Source organism: Meleagris gallopavo, chromosome 10, assembly GCF_000146605.3.
Source record: "Meleagris gallopavo isolate NT-WF06-2002-E0010 breed Aviagen turkey brand Nicholas breeding stock chromosome 10, Turkey_5.1, whole genome shotgun sequence".
In the NCBI taxonomy this organism is placed as follows: domain Eukaryota; kingdom Metazoa; phylum Chordata; class Aves; order Galliformes; family Phasianidae; genus Meleagris; species Meleagris gallopavo.
This window is the reverse complement of record NC_015020.2, coordinates 18,754,864-18,770,780: the sequence shown is the minus strand read 5'-3', so window position 1 is coordinate 18,770,780 and position 15,917 is coordinate 18,754,864. Positions and strand designations below refer to the sequence as shown.

Here is a 15,917-nt window from a genome sequence, read left to right as displayed (position 1 = left end):
AATGGGTGACGTCACGATCGGCCATCGGCCCGAGAAGTGCGGGGCGGGGGGGGCACAGAGCTCCCGTGGCCCCGGGATGCTGCGAACAACCGATGCCGGCACACGCACGGCTCCACCTCCTCCCCAGGTGGGGCTCTGCCGTGGGTTGTTGTTGTTTTTTTTCTCCCTGCACAACCCCTCGCACCTTGCAGTGGCCCAGACCCCGTGTGCTCGTCCAGCTCACCTGACTCCCCCCCCAAGCACACGTTGTGCTCCCCCCACAGAGGAGCACTGGAGATATTATTTAAAATAAATACATATATAATTAAAACATGGTGGGGGGAGGGGGCAGATGGTGTTACCTGCAAGCTCTCTGCACGTGGAAAGGAGATGCAAGGGGATGCAACGGAGGGGAACACAGTGCCAGCGGCAGCAGCAGCCCCCCCAACTCTCACCTCCCAGCATCACCTGCTCTGGGACCTCACTCAATTTCTGCCCACATCTCCCCACTTTGGGTTCTGCCCTCACCACTCAGAAGCTTGGAGACCAACAGCTGCAGCATCTTTGCCATAACTATGCTATTGAATAATAGTGGGTACAGCCACGGTTGTCCCCACGGAGCTGTCAGCACTGGCACTGACTCGGGGGAGGTGCATCACCATCCCTGGGGGTGTTTGAGAGCCATGGGAATTTGGCTCTGAGAGACACGGGAGAGGGCATAGGGGATGGGCTGGGGGATCTCAGAAGGCTTTTCCAATCTCAGTGACTCTATGTGCACAGCCAGCCCCCACAAGGCCCATCTCTGGGGGGTGCACACCTATGGGCTGCATGCGAGCACACACAGGGCTGCAGCCACCCTGGGATGAAGCTGGAGGCAGTGGGTGAATCAGAGCCTCACACCAGCACAGCACCGCAAGGTGCCCCCAGCGCCGGCTGAGGGATTTGCTAAATAAAGCCCAAATCCATCAGCCTCATCCTGCCAAGAGCACGGCCCTGCAAATCCCAGCATTAAGGCATCCTCAATGAGGTGACGACAGACACACAGACCTGTCCTGGCTGTCCCATTACCAAATCACAAGAAGACATCACGCTGCCAAAGACCCAGGGCAGTTCTCCCAGTGGGAGCAAAGCAAGGAGAGGCTGAATCCCCAGCGGTCCCATGAGAGCCCCCACTGCCACATGGAGCTGGACTCAGTCACCTCAGAGGCTTTTTCCAACCTCAATGATTCCACAGCTCCCTGCTCCCTCCCTGCTGGCCCCTCACAGCAAGCACTGCTCCCTTCTGCTCCGTCAGCTTCGCTCCATCCATCCCCACTCTCCCCGTGCACAAAGAGCCGCAGGGCCCCTTCCATCCCACTGAGCAAAGGGAGCAGCAGGGAGCCAACCCCGGCTGTGCCACTGCCAGGCCCACACAGAGCAACGAGTGCACGCTGCAGAGCACCCGCACAGCACATCCCAGCATTCACCTTCCCCCACTCCCACCTCCTCTTCCTCCCTGCAGCGCAGCAGCTCAGCAGTCCTCTGCTAAGTGGGGCCAAGCTCCACAGCTGCACTCTGCATCCTAAATACTGCCCCATGCCTCAACGGGGCACAGCTGAGGTCCCATGCTCTGGGTTTTTGTTAGAAAGAAGAAATGCTAAAAAATTCCCCATGCAAAGGGAATGCTGGGGGTTGTAGGCAGTGCTGCACACCTGTGCTCCCAGAAGCTGCTGGCCCTTTTGGGGGCTGTATCACCGAGAGCATCAGCCCCTACAGTGTGTTTGGGGTGGGATGGGGCTGAGGCATAGGACACACAAGAACCCTCAGATCCCACCTTGTTCATTGCTGGCCCCAGTGCTGTGTCAGAGTGGGAAGCAGGGGCTCAGCAGCACCTAAGGGGCTGGGTTTCAACTAGAGAAGCCACAGGAGCAGTGCAGGCTGTGGGCGTTCCAAGGGAACAGTGTGTGCTGAGATGCTGCTTCCTTGAAGCTGTGAGCAGTGGCGCCCAGGGCAGACCCAGCAGCGCCCTGCCTGCCCTGGGCTGTTTGCTTGTTTTTTGGCTGAAGAATGAGGATATGGAAAAAAAAAAATGCTTTCTTTGAATAATGTCGGGAATCTTCTCGCAGCTCCCAGGGTGTGCTGCCAGCTTAAGGGCACGTGTTAGGGGTGGCAGAGAGCTGCAGGCAGGTCCCGTTTGGTGATGCAGAGTGAGGTGGCAGCCCGTAAGTGCTGCAGGTGATCATGTCCTGAGTCAGATGGCACTGCCTGGGTGCCCTGTGCACATTGCAACAGGCAGAACGAGGCCACCGGCTGTGGTGGAGCCCTGCAGAGAGCAGACAGAGCCATGCAGGGAAATGGCAGTGCAATAGGAAGAAAATCAAATGGGTCCCGAAGTGAGCACTCTGGGGATCCAGGCAGCCTGGAGCCACTGTCGCCAGCTGTGCGAGGATCCAGCTGTGCACGGCCCTGGCTGTGCTCAGGCTCCAGCCAGCCAGGATCCAGCTGTGCGTGGCTTTAGCTGCATGGGCATCCAGCTGCGTGCGGCTCCAGCAGTGCTGGCTCCCATTGCACAGATCCCTGCTGTCTGTCCTCACGGCACGTGCCTCTTTGTGCACATCCCCGCTGTGTGCGCAGCGCCGTGCAGCGGTTTGGGCTCGGCAGATGGAGCTGTACAGCTGTGCACGGCTGTGTGCACAGAGCAGGCTGAGCTTTGGCTGCTGCGTGGGTGGGGAAACGCAGCGTGGGGAGCCCCAGGGTGACACTGCCCAGGCTTTGCAAAAATGGGACCTGAGCAAAATTGGTGACCCCTTCCCTGCCCCACGGAGCAGACACAAACTGTAGATGGATACATGCTGAGATGCGGCAGGATGTGCCCAAAACATGGCATGTTGCACCCAAAATGCTGCCAGCAGCTGAGCAGCTCTGCAATAAAGGCACATTTTTGGGGATGCTCCTACTGCTGGTGCACAGTGCAGCCAGCCCGATGTTCTGCAGCTCTGATGGGACCTGCATGTCTGTGCCCTGCCGTGCAGTGAGTAGCACTGTGCTGCACTGTCCAGGTGAGAAATGTACCACTGCTCAGCAGAAGAAACCTACAGCTTCCTCAAAGCTGTGCTGCTGAAACAGGAACTGTGCTGCGCACCCAACCACAACCCCACCTCCAGCCTGAGCTGCATTCCCTGCTTGCACAGTTGCGCACGACAGCTGCACGCCATGGTTATGCAGCCAATTGCACGCATTCCTGCACCCCAGGGTACAGCTGGGAGCAGGCAGAGCACCATCCCTGCATGCCACCCATGAAAGCAGCCAACACCGTGCATCTGCTGCATGCCTGGTGCTGAGGGAAGCCATACAGCTGCAGGGGCTAGCAGGAACCTGGGGCCAGCAGCCAACACATGGCCTCATCCTCGAGGAGAGGATGCAGAGTGCCATCACCTGCCTGGGGAATCCCTCTAGCTGAGGTCTGGGGTTGGTTCTGTGGCAGTGCTGCTGGAGCAGAGCAGGGAAGGATGCAGCTGCTGCAGCACAGAGCATGGCGGCTGCCTCGCTGCACTCGCGGTGACGCCACTGCCAGAAGTGGGTCAGTGGGAAGGGAAAAAATAAACCTGGGGGGGTTGAGAAGGAGGGGAGAGGCAGCACAGAACGCACCGCAGCCCACCCTCCTCAGCGCTGCCTCGCGTTCCTTAAGCTGTGGGTTTGGAGCTTCGCTGGGCGCATCGAAGGCAGAGGGTAAATCGGGCGGAAAGGAGAAATCGGTCTCAGCAGCAGCGGCGGTGGGTGGCCCTGGGGGGGGTACCGAAGGCCCGAACCGAGGTATGGGGGCCGAACGGGACCGGCGAGGGGACGAAGGGGGGACCAGGGGACAGGATGTGGCCCTGTGCTCAGCTCCGCCGCCCGCTGCCGGCCCGGCCCCACGCAGCAGCAGGGCGTGTTGTTCCTGGAAGACCGCTGGTTGTTTCAATTGCGTTGGGTACGGCCGGGACATGAAAGCCACCGCCGGGCTGCGGTGCGCTGCGGCATCGCCTTCCTGTCTGCAGCGCCTTCCTGGCGCCGCTGCCGCTGGGCAGGGACAGCACTGAGCGGGGAGCAGCCATCCCATGGGCATCTCCTTGCCCCGTGCCACGTCCCAGCCACCCTATTCCATATCCCAGCCATCCCCTGCCATGTTCCAGCCACCCTGTTCCACATCCCAGCCACCCTGTTCCACATCCCAGCCATCCTGTGCCATGTCTCAGCCATCCTGTGCCATGTCCCAGCCATCCCATGCCACATCCCAGCCATCCCATGCCACATCCCAGCCATCCTGTGCCATGTCTCAGCCATCCCATGCCACATCCCAGATGTCCTGTGCCATGTCCCAGCCACCCTGTTCCACATCCCAGCCATCCCGTGCCATGTCCCATCCATCCCATGCCACATCCCAGCCATCCTGTGCCATGTCTCAGCCATCCCATGCCACATCCCAGATGTCCTGTGCCATGTCCCAGCCACCCTATTCCACATCCCAGCCATCCCATGCCACATCCCAGCCATCCCATGCCACGTCCCAGCCATCCCATGCCACATCCCAGCCATCCCATGCCATGTCTCAGCCATCCCATGCCACATCCCATCCATCCCATGCCACATCCCAGATGTCCTGTGCCATGTCCCAGCCACCCTATTCCACATCCCAGCCACCCCATGCCATGTGCCAGCCGCCCAACGCTGTGTCCCAGCCTCCCTGTGCCATACCTGCAGCCCAGCCCCGCTGAACAAACAACGCTGCGAGCAGCCCTGGGACAGGGTCATGCATTCATTTATTCACTTCATATAAAAATCTCTTAAGAATGCATCTGAACACAATATATAATACTATAACATACGTTGTGTGAAACTTTTGAAAACAAGAAAATAACCACCTGGAACAATGCAGTGTTCGACAGACATACACACCCATTGATCATGCACAACTGTGCTACTGTCATTAACTAGTTGTCACGAGTTGGACCAGAAGCTGAAAACGTATGTTACAAACCGAGTGGCACCGCTCGCCGTGCCCAACGGCGTCGTCAGGAGGAGTTTCACAGCACAATCATTACATCAGTTCACATTTTTGTCATAGAGGTTCACATTGGGTTGTCGGGAGGCTGGGGCAGGACGCGGCCACCTCTGCCCCGTCCCCTGGGTTGCGTATGTCTCTTCAGCTGTGTTCAGGTTTTGTACTTTATGCAATACAAAAGGTTACGAGAAAACAAAACAAAAAACAAAAACAAAAACAAAAAAAAAACAAACAAAAAAAGGAAAAATAAAAGGCAACTCTTATTCCGAGTCTTCTACACAATTAACATCGCCGCCGACAGGCAATGCTAATTCATATAAATTAATAACTTACAAAACATTACAGTATGTACATTACGTAATAAATACACTGTTATAAACAGTAATGGAGGTGTTAGAGCTCAAGGCAGTGCGGGAGGAGGAGGACGGTGGGCCTAAACGAAGGGAAGGCGGAACACGAAGGTGTTTGCGTGCCACTGCGCCGCAGCCACCCCGGGCAGAGGGGCAGGCAACGAGGGGGGCCTTCAGAAGACTAATTAAAAGTGCCGTAATGCAAAAACGGAGGGAATCCCTTCTCTTAGTCTGGAAAAGTGATTAACCGCAATAAAGTGACAGGTATTGCCCGTGGAAAAAGGAAGACTGCTTCTCGTAACAGGAAGAATCAAAAAGGATCCGTCGGTTCCCGAACACTCGGTGCCGCCGCTTACACTGAACTCCGTGTATCGAACAGATCTCGAAAAGACATGAGGGTGTTTACAAAGAAGGCACACAGGTCTGCAGACAGGCGGTGGGGCGGGCGGGTTCTACACGCAGAGTTATGGATCAGTAGTTTCTATCAGCCCGGCGGGTTGAGTCCCGGAGCGAACGGTACGGAATCTCTCCGCCGTGTGCTGGGCCGCTCGGCGTTGGTGCCCGCAGCCCCAGGCCACGCGGCGCCCGCAGCTCACACGGCCACCCCAGCATCACTCACGGCGTTTCCTGAGCCATTGTTCAGCACGGAGCCCTGACGGCCCCACGGACCCGGAGATCCGTCAGCCAATGTCAGGCACAGGCCTAGGGCCCAGGCTGCAGGCGAGTCCCACCAGACCGCTTGCATGCTCGTTAAGCGTTTCCGATCCACTTACACAGGTGCAGGGCATTATGTGTCAACGGGAGACGTGTCCTCTGTCACAATTTCTATGTTCGCCTCCCGCTGCACGTCCTCCTGCCCCGGGCTGCCCGTGCACAGCATCTTCGTGCTGTGGAAGTAGCCGATGCCCTCGCCTTCCCTCTCGGGCCCGTCCGAATCCTCCTCCTCCAAGGTCAGCTCAAACTGGAACTTCTCCATCAGGCCGGGGCAGTCCTGGCCCCGCTCCTCCAGTGGGGGTGAGGGGCTCTGTGGGATCATGCTCTGGTACCAGTTCCTGTTGTCCTCCAGGGTGTCCAGGATGTCCTGTGCGTCCGGCTGCACCAGGTCAGCCCACGTCTCCCACAGCGGGTGCACGATGTAGTCGATGAACCCGACCTGCAAAACATGGGAACGCACTTAGGGAAGGAAATGCACTGAGATGGCTGCCTGAAAAGTTAAAATGATATTAGTGCATGAGTTTACGAGCTAAACGCCTGCCTAGGTGCAAGCTCTCTACAACACAGATCTGAACAGCAGGAGGGCTACACCTGGGGAGGAAAAACAGCACCCATCAGGGTAGGTCAGAGGCTGAGCTGCTGGAAAGGAGCTCTGCAGAGAAGAACCTGGGGGTCCTGGTTGACCAACAGTTGGCCATGAGGCAGCAGTGTGTCCTGGAGGCCAAGAGGACCACTGGGACTGGGGGTGCACTGCCCAAAGCGTGGCCAGCAGGCGTGGGAGGCGCTCCTACCTTCTGCTCTGCACTGGGGAGGGCACAGCTGGAGCACTGTGCCCAGTGTGGGGCTGCCCAGTTCAGGGCAGACAGGGAACTGCTGGAGAGCCCAGTGGAGCGTGCAGAGATGGTGGAGGCCTGGAGCACCTCCTGATGGGGACAGGCTGAGAGCCTCGGGGCTGTGTGCATGGGGAGGAGAAGCAGAGGGGAATCTGATCAGTGCTGATCAGATCAAGGCTTGCCCAGAACCAAGCCCTGAGTGAAAGGTAGACTGAAAGCAGGAGGCACCTGGAACTCCAAGATGAAGCTGCCGCACCTGTCCCTGGCTGAAAGATTCTCAATGTCCCTGCGGGTGCCTCCTCCTGCCCAGTGAATCAATCACTGCTGTGCAGAGGACAGGGCAAGGTACCGCTCCGAAGGCGGAACACCCCCAAAGTCCCTGCAGAAATGACACCTAATGACCATTGGTCAGTCCAACCTGGTGGAGATTTCCTTTCCTTTCCCTTCATTTTGGAAAGAGCGCAGGGAGAAGGGGAGGCAGCCCAACAAGTTCTGCTCCTGTATCCAGGCGGGCTGCCCAAGCCCCCAGTGGTGACGTGCCGGGGTGGAAGCGGTGCGGCCGTCAGCCCATCCGCTCGCAGGCGCGTAGGCACTGAGCTCAATCATGTTTCAATTGTCTGAGTAAGAGGACGTACGTCCAGGATGGAGAAAACTGAATGGCCATAAAGAGGATTGAAATTCTTCCGTCTTGGCAGAGTGTGTCACTTCTCTCCTCACTGCTGGACGACGTTTCAGCGCAGCAGGAAAATGGCTCTCAGAGGGGCCAGGCTCAGCGCGCAGATGTTTGCTTTGGAAATCACACATGCCTCCTTCAGACACAACAGGATGTCAATAGAACCATTAACATTCAATTGTAACATACTGGGAAGGCAGCTTAAACGAAAAAGTGATGAAAATTTCCTGCAGCACAGGAGATCCGGAGCACTTTTAGAGTGACAAAGATCCCAACCGGTGAGCCGACGGCCACCCAACACGGCCAGGGGGAGCACAGCTTGGGACTGAGCGCCTCGCACAGCGCTGTCGTTTCCTTGCACAAACAGCTCCTGTGGCAGAGCAGCCGGCCAGCCTGATCCTGAAGTGTTCTGATGTAAAGAGGAACACCAGAGCTTGGCCACACTCGCACGCTGTCTGCCCTTGGGTTCTCTGTTTCAGCCCGGGATGGAAACGCCGCCTCCCCCTCTCCTTTGCATTCGTTGGTATTTCGGTAGAGGCCATTTCGTGCAACTCCTTTTGCAAAGCAAAGATTTTGCCATTTTGAAACCTCTGTGAAGCATGTCTGTGAACCACAGAATTAACTGGAGCTCACACGCGGAGCACATGGGCATTTTCTGGCCAAGCCTGGCTGAAGGATTCATTTCTTGTTAGGTTAACAAATAAGACAGATTTTTCCAACAGAATCACCATGCGGTCCAGTGAATAATTTTGAAACCGCCTGGCTTAGCCCAAGAGGACATTTGGAAATAATTATCATCAATTTTGATACTTATTCAAACTGAAAAACCTTGAAGATGGCTTGCTCAAGTCCTTCCAAAACAACAACTGGGACAGCATTATATGAAGACTGGAGTATGTTCTGGCCAACATAAACCTCCGGCTTTGTTTCTGCCTAACCAGGTGAAACGTTGTGGCCTGTGCTATGCAGCTCATATCTAAGTTGACTTTGAAATCATCTGAGCTATGAATCAGAACCAGGGATGAACCAGGTGATCTCAAAATATACAAGAAAAACCCAAATTCTTTTTAAGACCTGCACTGATTTAAATATCTACACTTGGACTTCACAATACTGAGGCTCCACTGAGCTGAGCTGGCCGATTCATGCACTGCAAAATCGTTCTACATGAGGCCAAAAGTAACCAAAATTTGGGCTCCGTTGGAGTCCTGAGTGAAGCTCCCCTTGGGGCTGCTTGTATCTCTGCCATCAGAGGGACAGGCATTGCCATACATTTCTAATGTGGGGTGCAGTACCGGTAGGATTAGGAGGTGCTAATTAAGAGCTAGGAAGGAGGCTGCGGGGTGTGAAGACGTAAGAGACCCAAAAAGATCAGGATCACACTCCTCCAGCCCGGGAACAAAAGGAGAACAGCTCACTCTGGAAACTGGGACACAAACAGGGCAAGATAAGCACGTGTGTGGGGAGTACGGGGATGCCAAGGAGTGGGCAGGGAGCCCACGGCCTGGCTGCAGGGCTGTAGGACCTCCAGGCACAGCTGGGCATCAGGGTCAATCAGAAGAAGCTGGCCCTTTGCCTCCTTGTGTTAGAGAAAGCAGATGAGCTCTGTCTCTGAGGCAATACTGACGTGTGGCTCCGGGCCAATTACCTGTGATTTTTCCACCGACGCTGTGTGTTTGTCACACATGGGGCTGATTTCCATTCCCCTTTCCCTCTCTTTGTCTCCCTGCTGGAAGAACTCCTCCATGATTCTGTCCGTCCACTGCCGGTACAGCTCCAGGGACTTTGTGGGATTACTCAAGTCTGCACAATGTACCATGTTTCGGAGAACCTGCAATTACATTCATCAGAAAACTCATAAAATCCAACGGAAAAAGAGGACGGCTTCAAGCTGTATCTGCTTGCTCAATTCAGAACATTTAACCACGAGGCTCTTTGATTATGCAATTTGGCATAGAAATGTTAGCACCCTACGATCACTGTGCATGGGACTTGCAGCTGCAGAGGTGCAGCGCGCTCTGCGTGTTCCAGATGTCTCACAACTTCCACTGGGTGCAGCACCAGCAACACTGGTGACATCACAGAGGTTTGTTTTTGAATGCAGGTGCTTCCCGCCATTCAAAGGGTATTTTCAGGCTCTCATATGGTTAAATGTTGCTGCTTTAGTCAATGAGTAACATCCCTTTCACGCACACAGCCGGGTGCCTGACTAACTGCGGCCACGGGGACTCAGTGCAAGGAGCTGCTCTAACATCAAGAGAAATGTGAGAGGGTTTTCTTGTTCTAAGCTGGCCAGCAAAGTGGGGAGACAGCAATGTACGTCATCCTACATGGAAACCACGTAACCCCTCCCAGAGCTGCCTTGTCATGTCTGCAAGGTGAGGATTAGACCCTGGAGAGAGCAGTGTGCATCATTAACTTCGACCCAGCTTAAGAGCTGATTCAGCTATGGAGTTACAAACTGAGCTCCTGCAATCATGCTATACCTCTTTGTTAGGACAAAGAAAGGAGAGAAAGCAGCAGGGAAACTCACAAGCCCTCAAATACTCAGCCGAACAGATCAACCTCAGAGGGACAAGCATGCTTGCAGCTGCCTGCTCCAAGAGTTAAACAGCTAATCCCTTCCACCAAAAAGACACGAGACCCCCCTCCATACCCATCTATTTGTGGTGCAGAGCACGTGAAATCAGGAGCTTACAGCTCCTGCATGATGGCTGAAAATCTGGGTCAGCCTCTTTGCTACATTTAGATCACCTGGAAGCAACAGCAAGAACAGAAATGTGGTTTGCTTGGTACTGAACAAGACAGGGAAGGTGCTTCTGTCCTGCAGGAACTCTGTGCTGTACCTGTATCCTGTCCGTGTAGTTGTCCAGCAGGAGGACTCCTGAACTGGTCACCTTCTTAGTTTCCACCATCGTCTTCAGGTCTGCCAGCAGGCTCATGTGCTTGGACATATCTGTTGCCAATACCTTTATGGATGAGAAAACACAACCTCAGTGAGGGCGGCCAGATGGAGAAGCCTGTATGTGAAGAGCAGCAGTGTGCCAGGGGCCCTACCATGTCAATCACCATCTTCCTGAGCGTCTGCCGCTGCTTCTTGGTCAGGTTCTGGAAGATGTCGCAGTGCTCCTCCTGCAGCAGTTTGAAGCCCACTGCCAGGTGGTGGTTCTCCAGGACCGACTCGTCGTTGTACATCAGTGCCAGCTCGGAATCTGCCAACACAACACAAACATGGACTCAGTTTGCATACAGCGTGGGACTCCACAGCGAGCACTGGGCACCGCGACGTTTGTCTGCGTGCAAGAAATGGAGAAGTTTCCTTTTTTGTATCATATAGTCCAAGAGCATGTAGCTCTGACCACATGAGTACAGAACGCCAACAGCCCTTTGCTTAGCCCTGGTGAGCCAAACAGCATCCAGCTGACTTAGTTACAGGCTTTGGAAGCACTGACAGCAGAAAGCATGGATCCTGCACACACGCTTTCCAAAAAAGAACAATGCCCATCCTTTGGAATCAAAACACTCAAATGCTTAGCCTGTTGCAGAATACAACACGAACCACAATATTTAGCTCCATTGTTGTCAATAGCAACAGCATTACTAATCTTCTGTTAATGATGAAATTTGGAAGATTTATTACGCCTTATCAAGTGATAATCACAAGATTCAAGGCCGCTCTGCAAATTATACTACAATAGCTTCATTTGTTTTGATAGGAATTCGACTTATACTGTTGCTCCATTTCAAAACGTAGACCTCATTTGCTGCGCAGTGTTTTAAGAAAGCACCGTGGTCTGAAAGTCACAGTTTGGACCTTGCTGTAATGGAAAACGTACTCTGAGTTTGCAGATGAAGCCGTGATTGTATTTGAAACAAGACTCACTTGTGTTAATCAGAAACTGGTTGGAGACACCAGGGTGATCCACGTCGTGAATTGCGGCTGCAAAAATAGCGGCGAGGATTTCCAAGTCAGTGAAGACAGCCTATGGAGGAAATGGGGATCTGTGAGAGAAGCCCATCACCACTCCTGGATGCCCACTTACAGCAACAAACCCTCTCTGCTTTTTGAACCACTTTTAGGAGGACGAGGCTTGTATAAATAAGCAATTTGCTCAGAAGAGAGGTTGATATGCAAGCACACGCTCCTTAAGATGAAACAGAGATTACAGATGGAGCTGCAGCTGAAATACTGCTGGGCGCAGAGCTCAGCTCAAAGCAGTACTCACATCCAGTGCAGGGGTGGAGAGGAGAACGTGGGTGGACTGAGCGACATCAGCAGCGTGCAGGCTGTTGTGGTACGCCACGTCCGAGTGGTAGTGGTCTTCCAATGTCATCATGTACGTCACAAAGGTGTCTGATGAGATCTTGAATGTCTTCAGTAGATCTCGCTCCTGCATAAGAGACGTCAAAAGTATCTTAGAATCATAGAATCATAGCATGGCCTGGGTTGCAAAGGCCCACAGTGCTCATCCAGTTCCAACCCCCTGCCTGTGTGCAGGTCGCCAACCAGCAGACCCAGGCTGCCCAGAGTCACATCCAGCCTGGCCTTGAATGCCTGCAGGGATGGGACATCCACAACAGCCTGTACACAGGGATGTCACAGTGCACCTGGTGGTGTAACAGGGAGCCACCGGGTATTAAACCAGTGCTGTGAAAGGACAGAAAACCACGCACCTGAAATATGGCGTACATGATGCAGGTGAGAGGCCTGTTGTGGGAATACCTGGCAACATTAAATATGTTCAGACCCCACTTATTCAGATCTTCCAGCTCCTTTGGAAAAGACACAAAGAGAACAGTTAAAACGTTTCTCGAGACATGTCTGCATGTATCCCTCCCACCAAAGCTTTTTGTTTTCCTGTCTGCGGTAGTCAAGCCAGTTCATAAGCACCAGTAATTACTGCAGTACAGGAATGGGGCAGCTGTGAAGTGCTGATGTCAGAGCACCTGTACGAGGAGGCCATGTGCTCCAAGATCACACCAATTCTCCACGAACCATATCAATCTGATGTACCTTGGCCAGATGGTCCTCCTTTTCTGTTTTCACACCAAATCGCGAGATGCTGGTATTATTTAAGCTTGAACTATGCATTAATTTTTTCACTCCGCTGATCTGGGTCATGAGCTGCTGCTTTTTCTTCTTCTCTCTGTCTTTCTGCGTGGGAGAAGGAATCTCCACATCATTCTGCTTGTCTGCAACAAAGAAAGGTGAAAGAAATCAGCATCGTTTGCAGGAACAGTGTGTGAGCACCCTGCGCAGCACCTCACATCAACCCTTACTTTGATCATTAATACAGAATCATAGCATCACAGCATCATTAAGGTTGAAAAGCCCTCCTCCACCCCCAGCCCACCCCGTGCCCACTGCCCACGTCCCTCAGTGCCACATCCCCACGGCTCTGAACACCCCCAGGGATGCTGACCCCCCATCCCTGGGCAGCTGTGCGGTGCTGAGTTCTCTTTGGGTGAAGAAATTTCTCCTAACATCCAAGCTGACCCTGCCCTGGAACTTTGTGAGTTCCAAGAAGAATCCTTTTGATGTATACAACATCCTTATGAACAGTGCAGGGGAGAATCTGAGGAGCACAGACTAGGGAAAATCCTTAGAGAAAGACAGAGCTACGCTGTATATTGCTATTCAGCGCTCAGTGCAAAACAACACTTAGGAAAATAGGGCAATTACCCTTAAACCTTTAATTAGTGTTTCCATAATGCCTCCCGCTTAGCAGGTCACGTTCATGGCCCATCAAAGGGCACATATGGATTTCTGTGCCCGAGGCACTGCTCTGCAGAGGCTGAGCTCCTGCCCATGCCCATGGCAGGGCCCAGTGACAAACCCAACCTCTCACAACCTTGGCCCAGAGATGGGGCTGCCCCACTGCTGCCAGCCTCAGCTCATTTAATGAAGCCAAGCGACTGAACGCAGATATGCCATCTGGTTTTAGCATCCATGAGCTATCCTCATTTCACAAATGCTACTTGGATACATTTCCAAGGTCTCTTCCAACCCAAGCCATACTATGATTCTATGATTTCTCCTTTTTGGTTCAACCTCTTCTACGCTGTGCATTCCTTTCATTTTTAAACCACGTTTTAAGGGAAAAATAAAAAAGCAAACTCATAAAAAAGTGACAGCACAACTTCCTAAAAGAGCTTTAAGAGCCATTTGAAAGCTCTGATAATTTCTCTCCAATGATCCCTCCAGAATGGGTGTACACGTGCTGTCTGGGTGTGATATCACGTCCAGCCTCCGGTTGCACTGGGTATTTCTGCAGCAGTGCACTCGGAAGTGCCCTGCTGCTGGCAGTGAGGCTGCCCTGCTTTTCTTCCCTGTATTTATTTCTGCTCTGGATGTCGCCATTAAGCTGAGCGACAGGAGAGGAGCAGTGGATTCCTACAAAGCAGCTCCAGACTCTTACATGGATTATTCATGATGTGATGAGCCCTAAATGCACGCGGCAGCTCCAGTTGCAACTGGCTATTGAAATCACTTTAAAGTCCCTTAATGGAAATAATGGCGTGTCACAGAGGGAAGGCTTTCTGGGCCACGACGACCGTGGGGCGTGAGCTCCCTGGGGACGTGGGCACAGTGTTCAGGCCAATGGAACTGGGTACTTGGTGGGGGGTGCCCAGCATCAAGCTGCTGCTTGAGAGCAACTGAGCACCTATTTGGGAACTGTTTGAAACCACAGTAAACTGTATTTTTTGTAAAAGATGGGCTTTGTAAACACAGAGGAAGTAAACACTTCTCAGAACACTTAAATGTTTAATTCATTCGTGTTGGTCGTCCTGGAAGCTCCTACAAAAGGAACGTCATGCAAAATGCTGTGCGTATCTTTGAGGCTGGGCTCAGATTTCCAGTGCAAAATGAGCACGTAAGCACAGAGTAATAAAACTCCCGGGTTGACCTTGCCCGTCCAAGCCCCTGGCTCTGAGGGGGAGATGCAGTTCTATGAGGCAGAAGGTGCAAAGATGAGTGCGTGCAGCTGGGCTCGGGTGGCTTTGTCCTTCACATAAGGTCACCACAAAAAGCAAACATTGCACAACGTGGCCGACAGCAGCTCAGTTCAGCCCAACCAAAGACATCTTTCCATCTGGAAAGGGAATCCCTCTGCGCAGAGCGCCAGGCTAGCGCTGCATCCTCCTCCCCATCTCCGTTTGGAAAGCAGAAAATCAAAGCTTTCCAGTAATGCTGTGTGCTGAGATGTGGCTGTGAAAGGAGGCAGAGGCAGGGGCTGCCCCAGGGCCCAGAGCCAGGCATTGCTTACCCAGGAAGGTGTTGGAGATGTACTCGGACACCTGGTTGCCGGAGCGGCTCATCTCGGAGAGGTGCGTCAGCTCGCGGTTCAGCATCCTCTTGAACTGCAGGGAGAGAGAAACACAAACATAGGAATGGAATTTTTATGAATGCTTTCACATGGCTTCAACTCTACAGCAAGCAAACGGACAAGCAAGAGGTGAAAAATAAAATTACAGAGAGATATGAAACAGAATCAGAGCCATTCAGCTCCACTGAGATACCCCGCAGCACCAGTGCAGCTACGTACTTCTGCTCACTACGCAAAAACTGCAACACGAATTTCCTCCACAGACAGACATTATTTTCACTGCCAGAAATGAGATGCCTCAGGTAACCTCTCCGAGAGACCCATGTCTTGTACTGGATTCTATTTCCACCTCCTTTTGTTCTCAGCTCCATTACATAAGTTTGCTCCATTTTGCGATGCGGCTGCATGTGTTCCAAAGAGAAAAGCAAAGATGCCACAAATCTCAGGTCTGCCTGCATCACTGCAGCGAGACGCAGCGCTCGCCCAGCTGCACCCGTACGTTGCTCTCCATTTGCTAATTGCACGCTTTGGTTGCAGCATCATTTCACCCTACAGAAGTGAATTCCCAAAGGGGAGAAGCAACTCGCATCCGCGTACGCTGCATGCACCGCACACACACACACACCGTGTGGGAATAACCATTCCAACGGCCCCATTCCCTCCCAAGGGCTTTACCTGAGGAAAGCAGCACAAAAACAGGCACCGAGGACCCGGCAGGATCCAACCCACCTTAATGTAACCCCAAGACACGGACAACAAAGCGTTGGCTTCAGGCATTTTGGAACACCCCGCGCCGCAGCCCTCGCTCAGGTCCTTTTGGAGACGTCACCGGCGAGACGGGAGCGCCGGCAGCCGGCAGCAGACGACGGGCATTGAGCCCCCGCAGCCCCCAGCGCCCGGAACGCGGTGAACGCCGCACGCCGCCGGAGCCCAGCCCGGCACCGCATCTCTGCAGCGTGGGTGGGTTCTCTTTGCAGAGAATCCCGACCGCGGAGCTGCTCGGGGAGGCGGCGGCGAATC

The 15,917-nt window shown here is 53.6% G+C and overlaps 1 protein-coding gene across 1 annotated transcript; it reads right to left on the bottom strand.

Annotated features, from left to right (window-relative positions):
- Nucleotides 1–4,738: 4,738 nt before the first annotated feature.
- Nucleotides 4,739–15,866, bottom strand: PDE4B (phosphodiesterase 4B). Its single transcript, XM_010716029.3, has 10 exons — nt 15,627–15,866; nt 14,838–14,931; nt 12,584–12,762; nt 12,244–12,342; nt 11,796–11,960; nt 11,453–11,552; nt 10,627–10,781; nt 10,416–10,538; nt 9,218–9,400; nt 4,739–6,502 (listed from the first exon to the last, which is right to left on the bottom strand). The coding sequence occupies exons 1-10, from the start codon at nt 15,672–15,674 to the stop codon at nt 6,137–6,139; spliced, it is 1,512 nt and encodes a 503-aa protein (XP_010714331.1). The 5' UTR covers nt 15,675–15,866; the 3' UTR covers nt 4,739–6,136.
- Nucleotides 15,867–15,917: the final 51 nt, after the last annotated feature.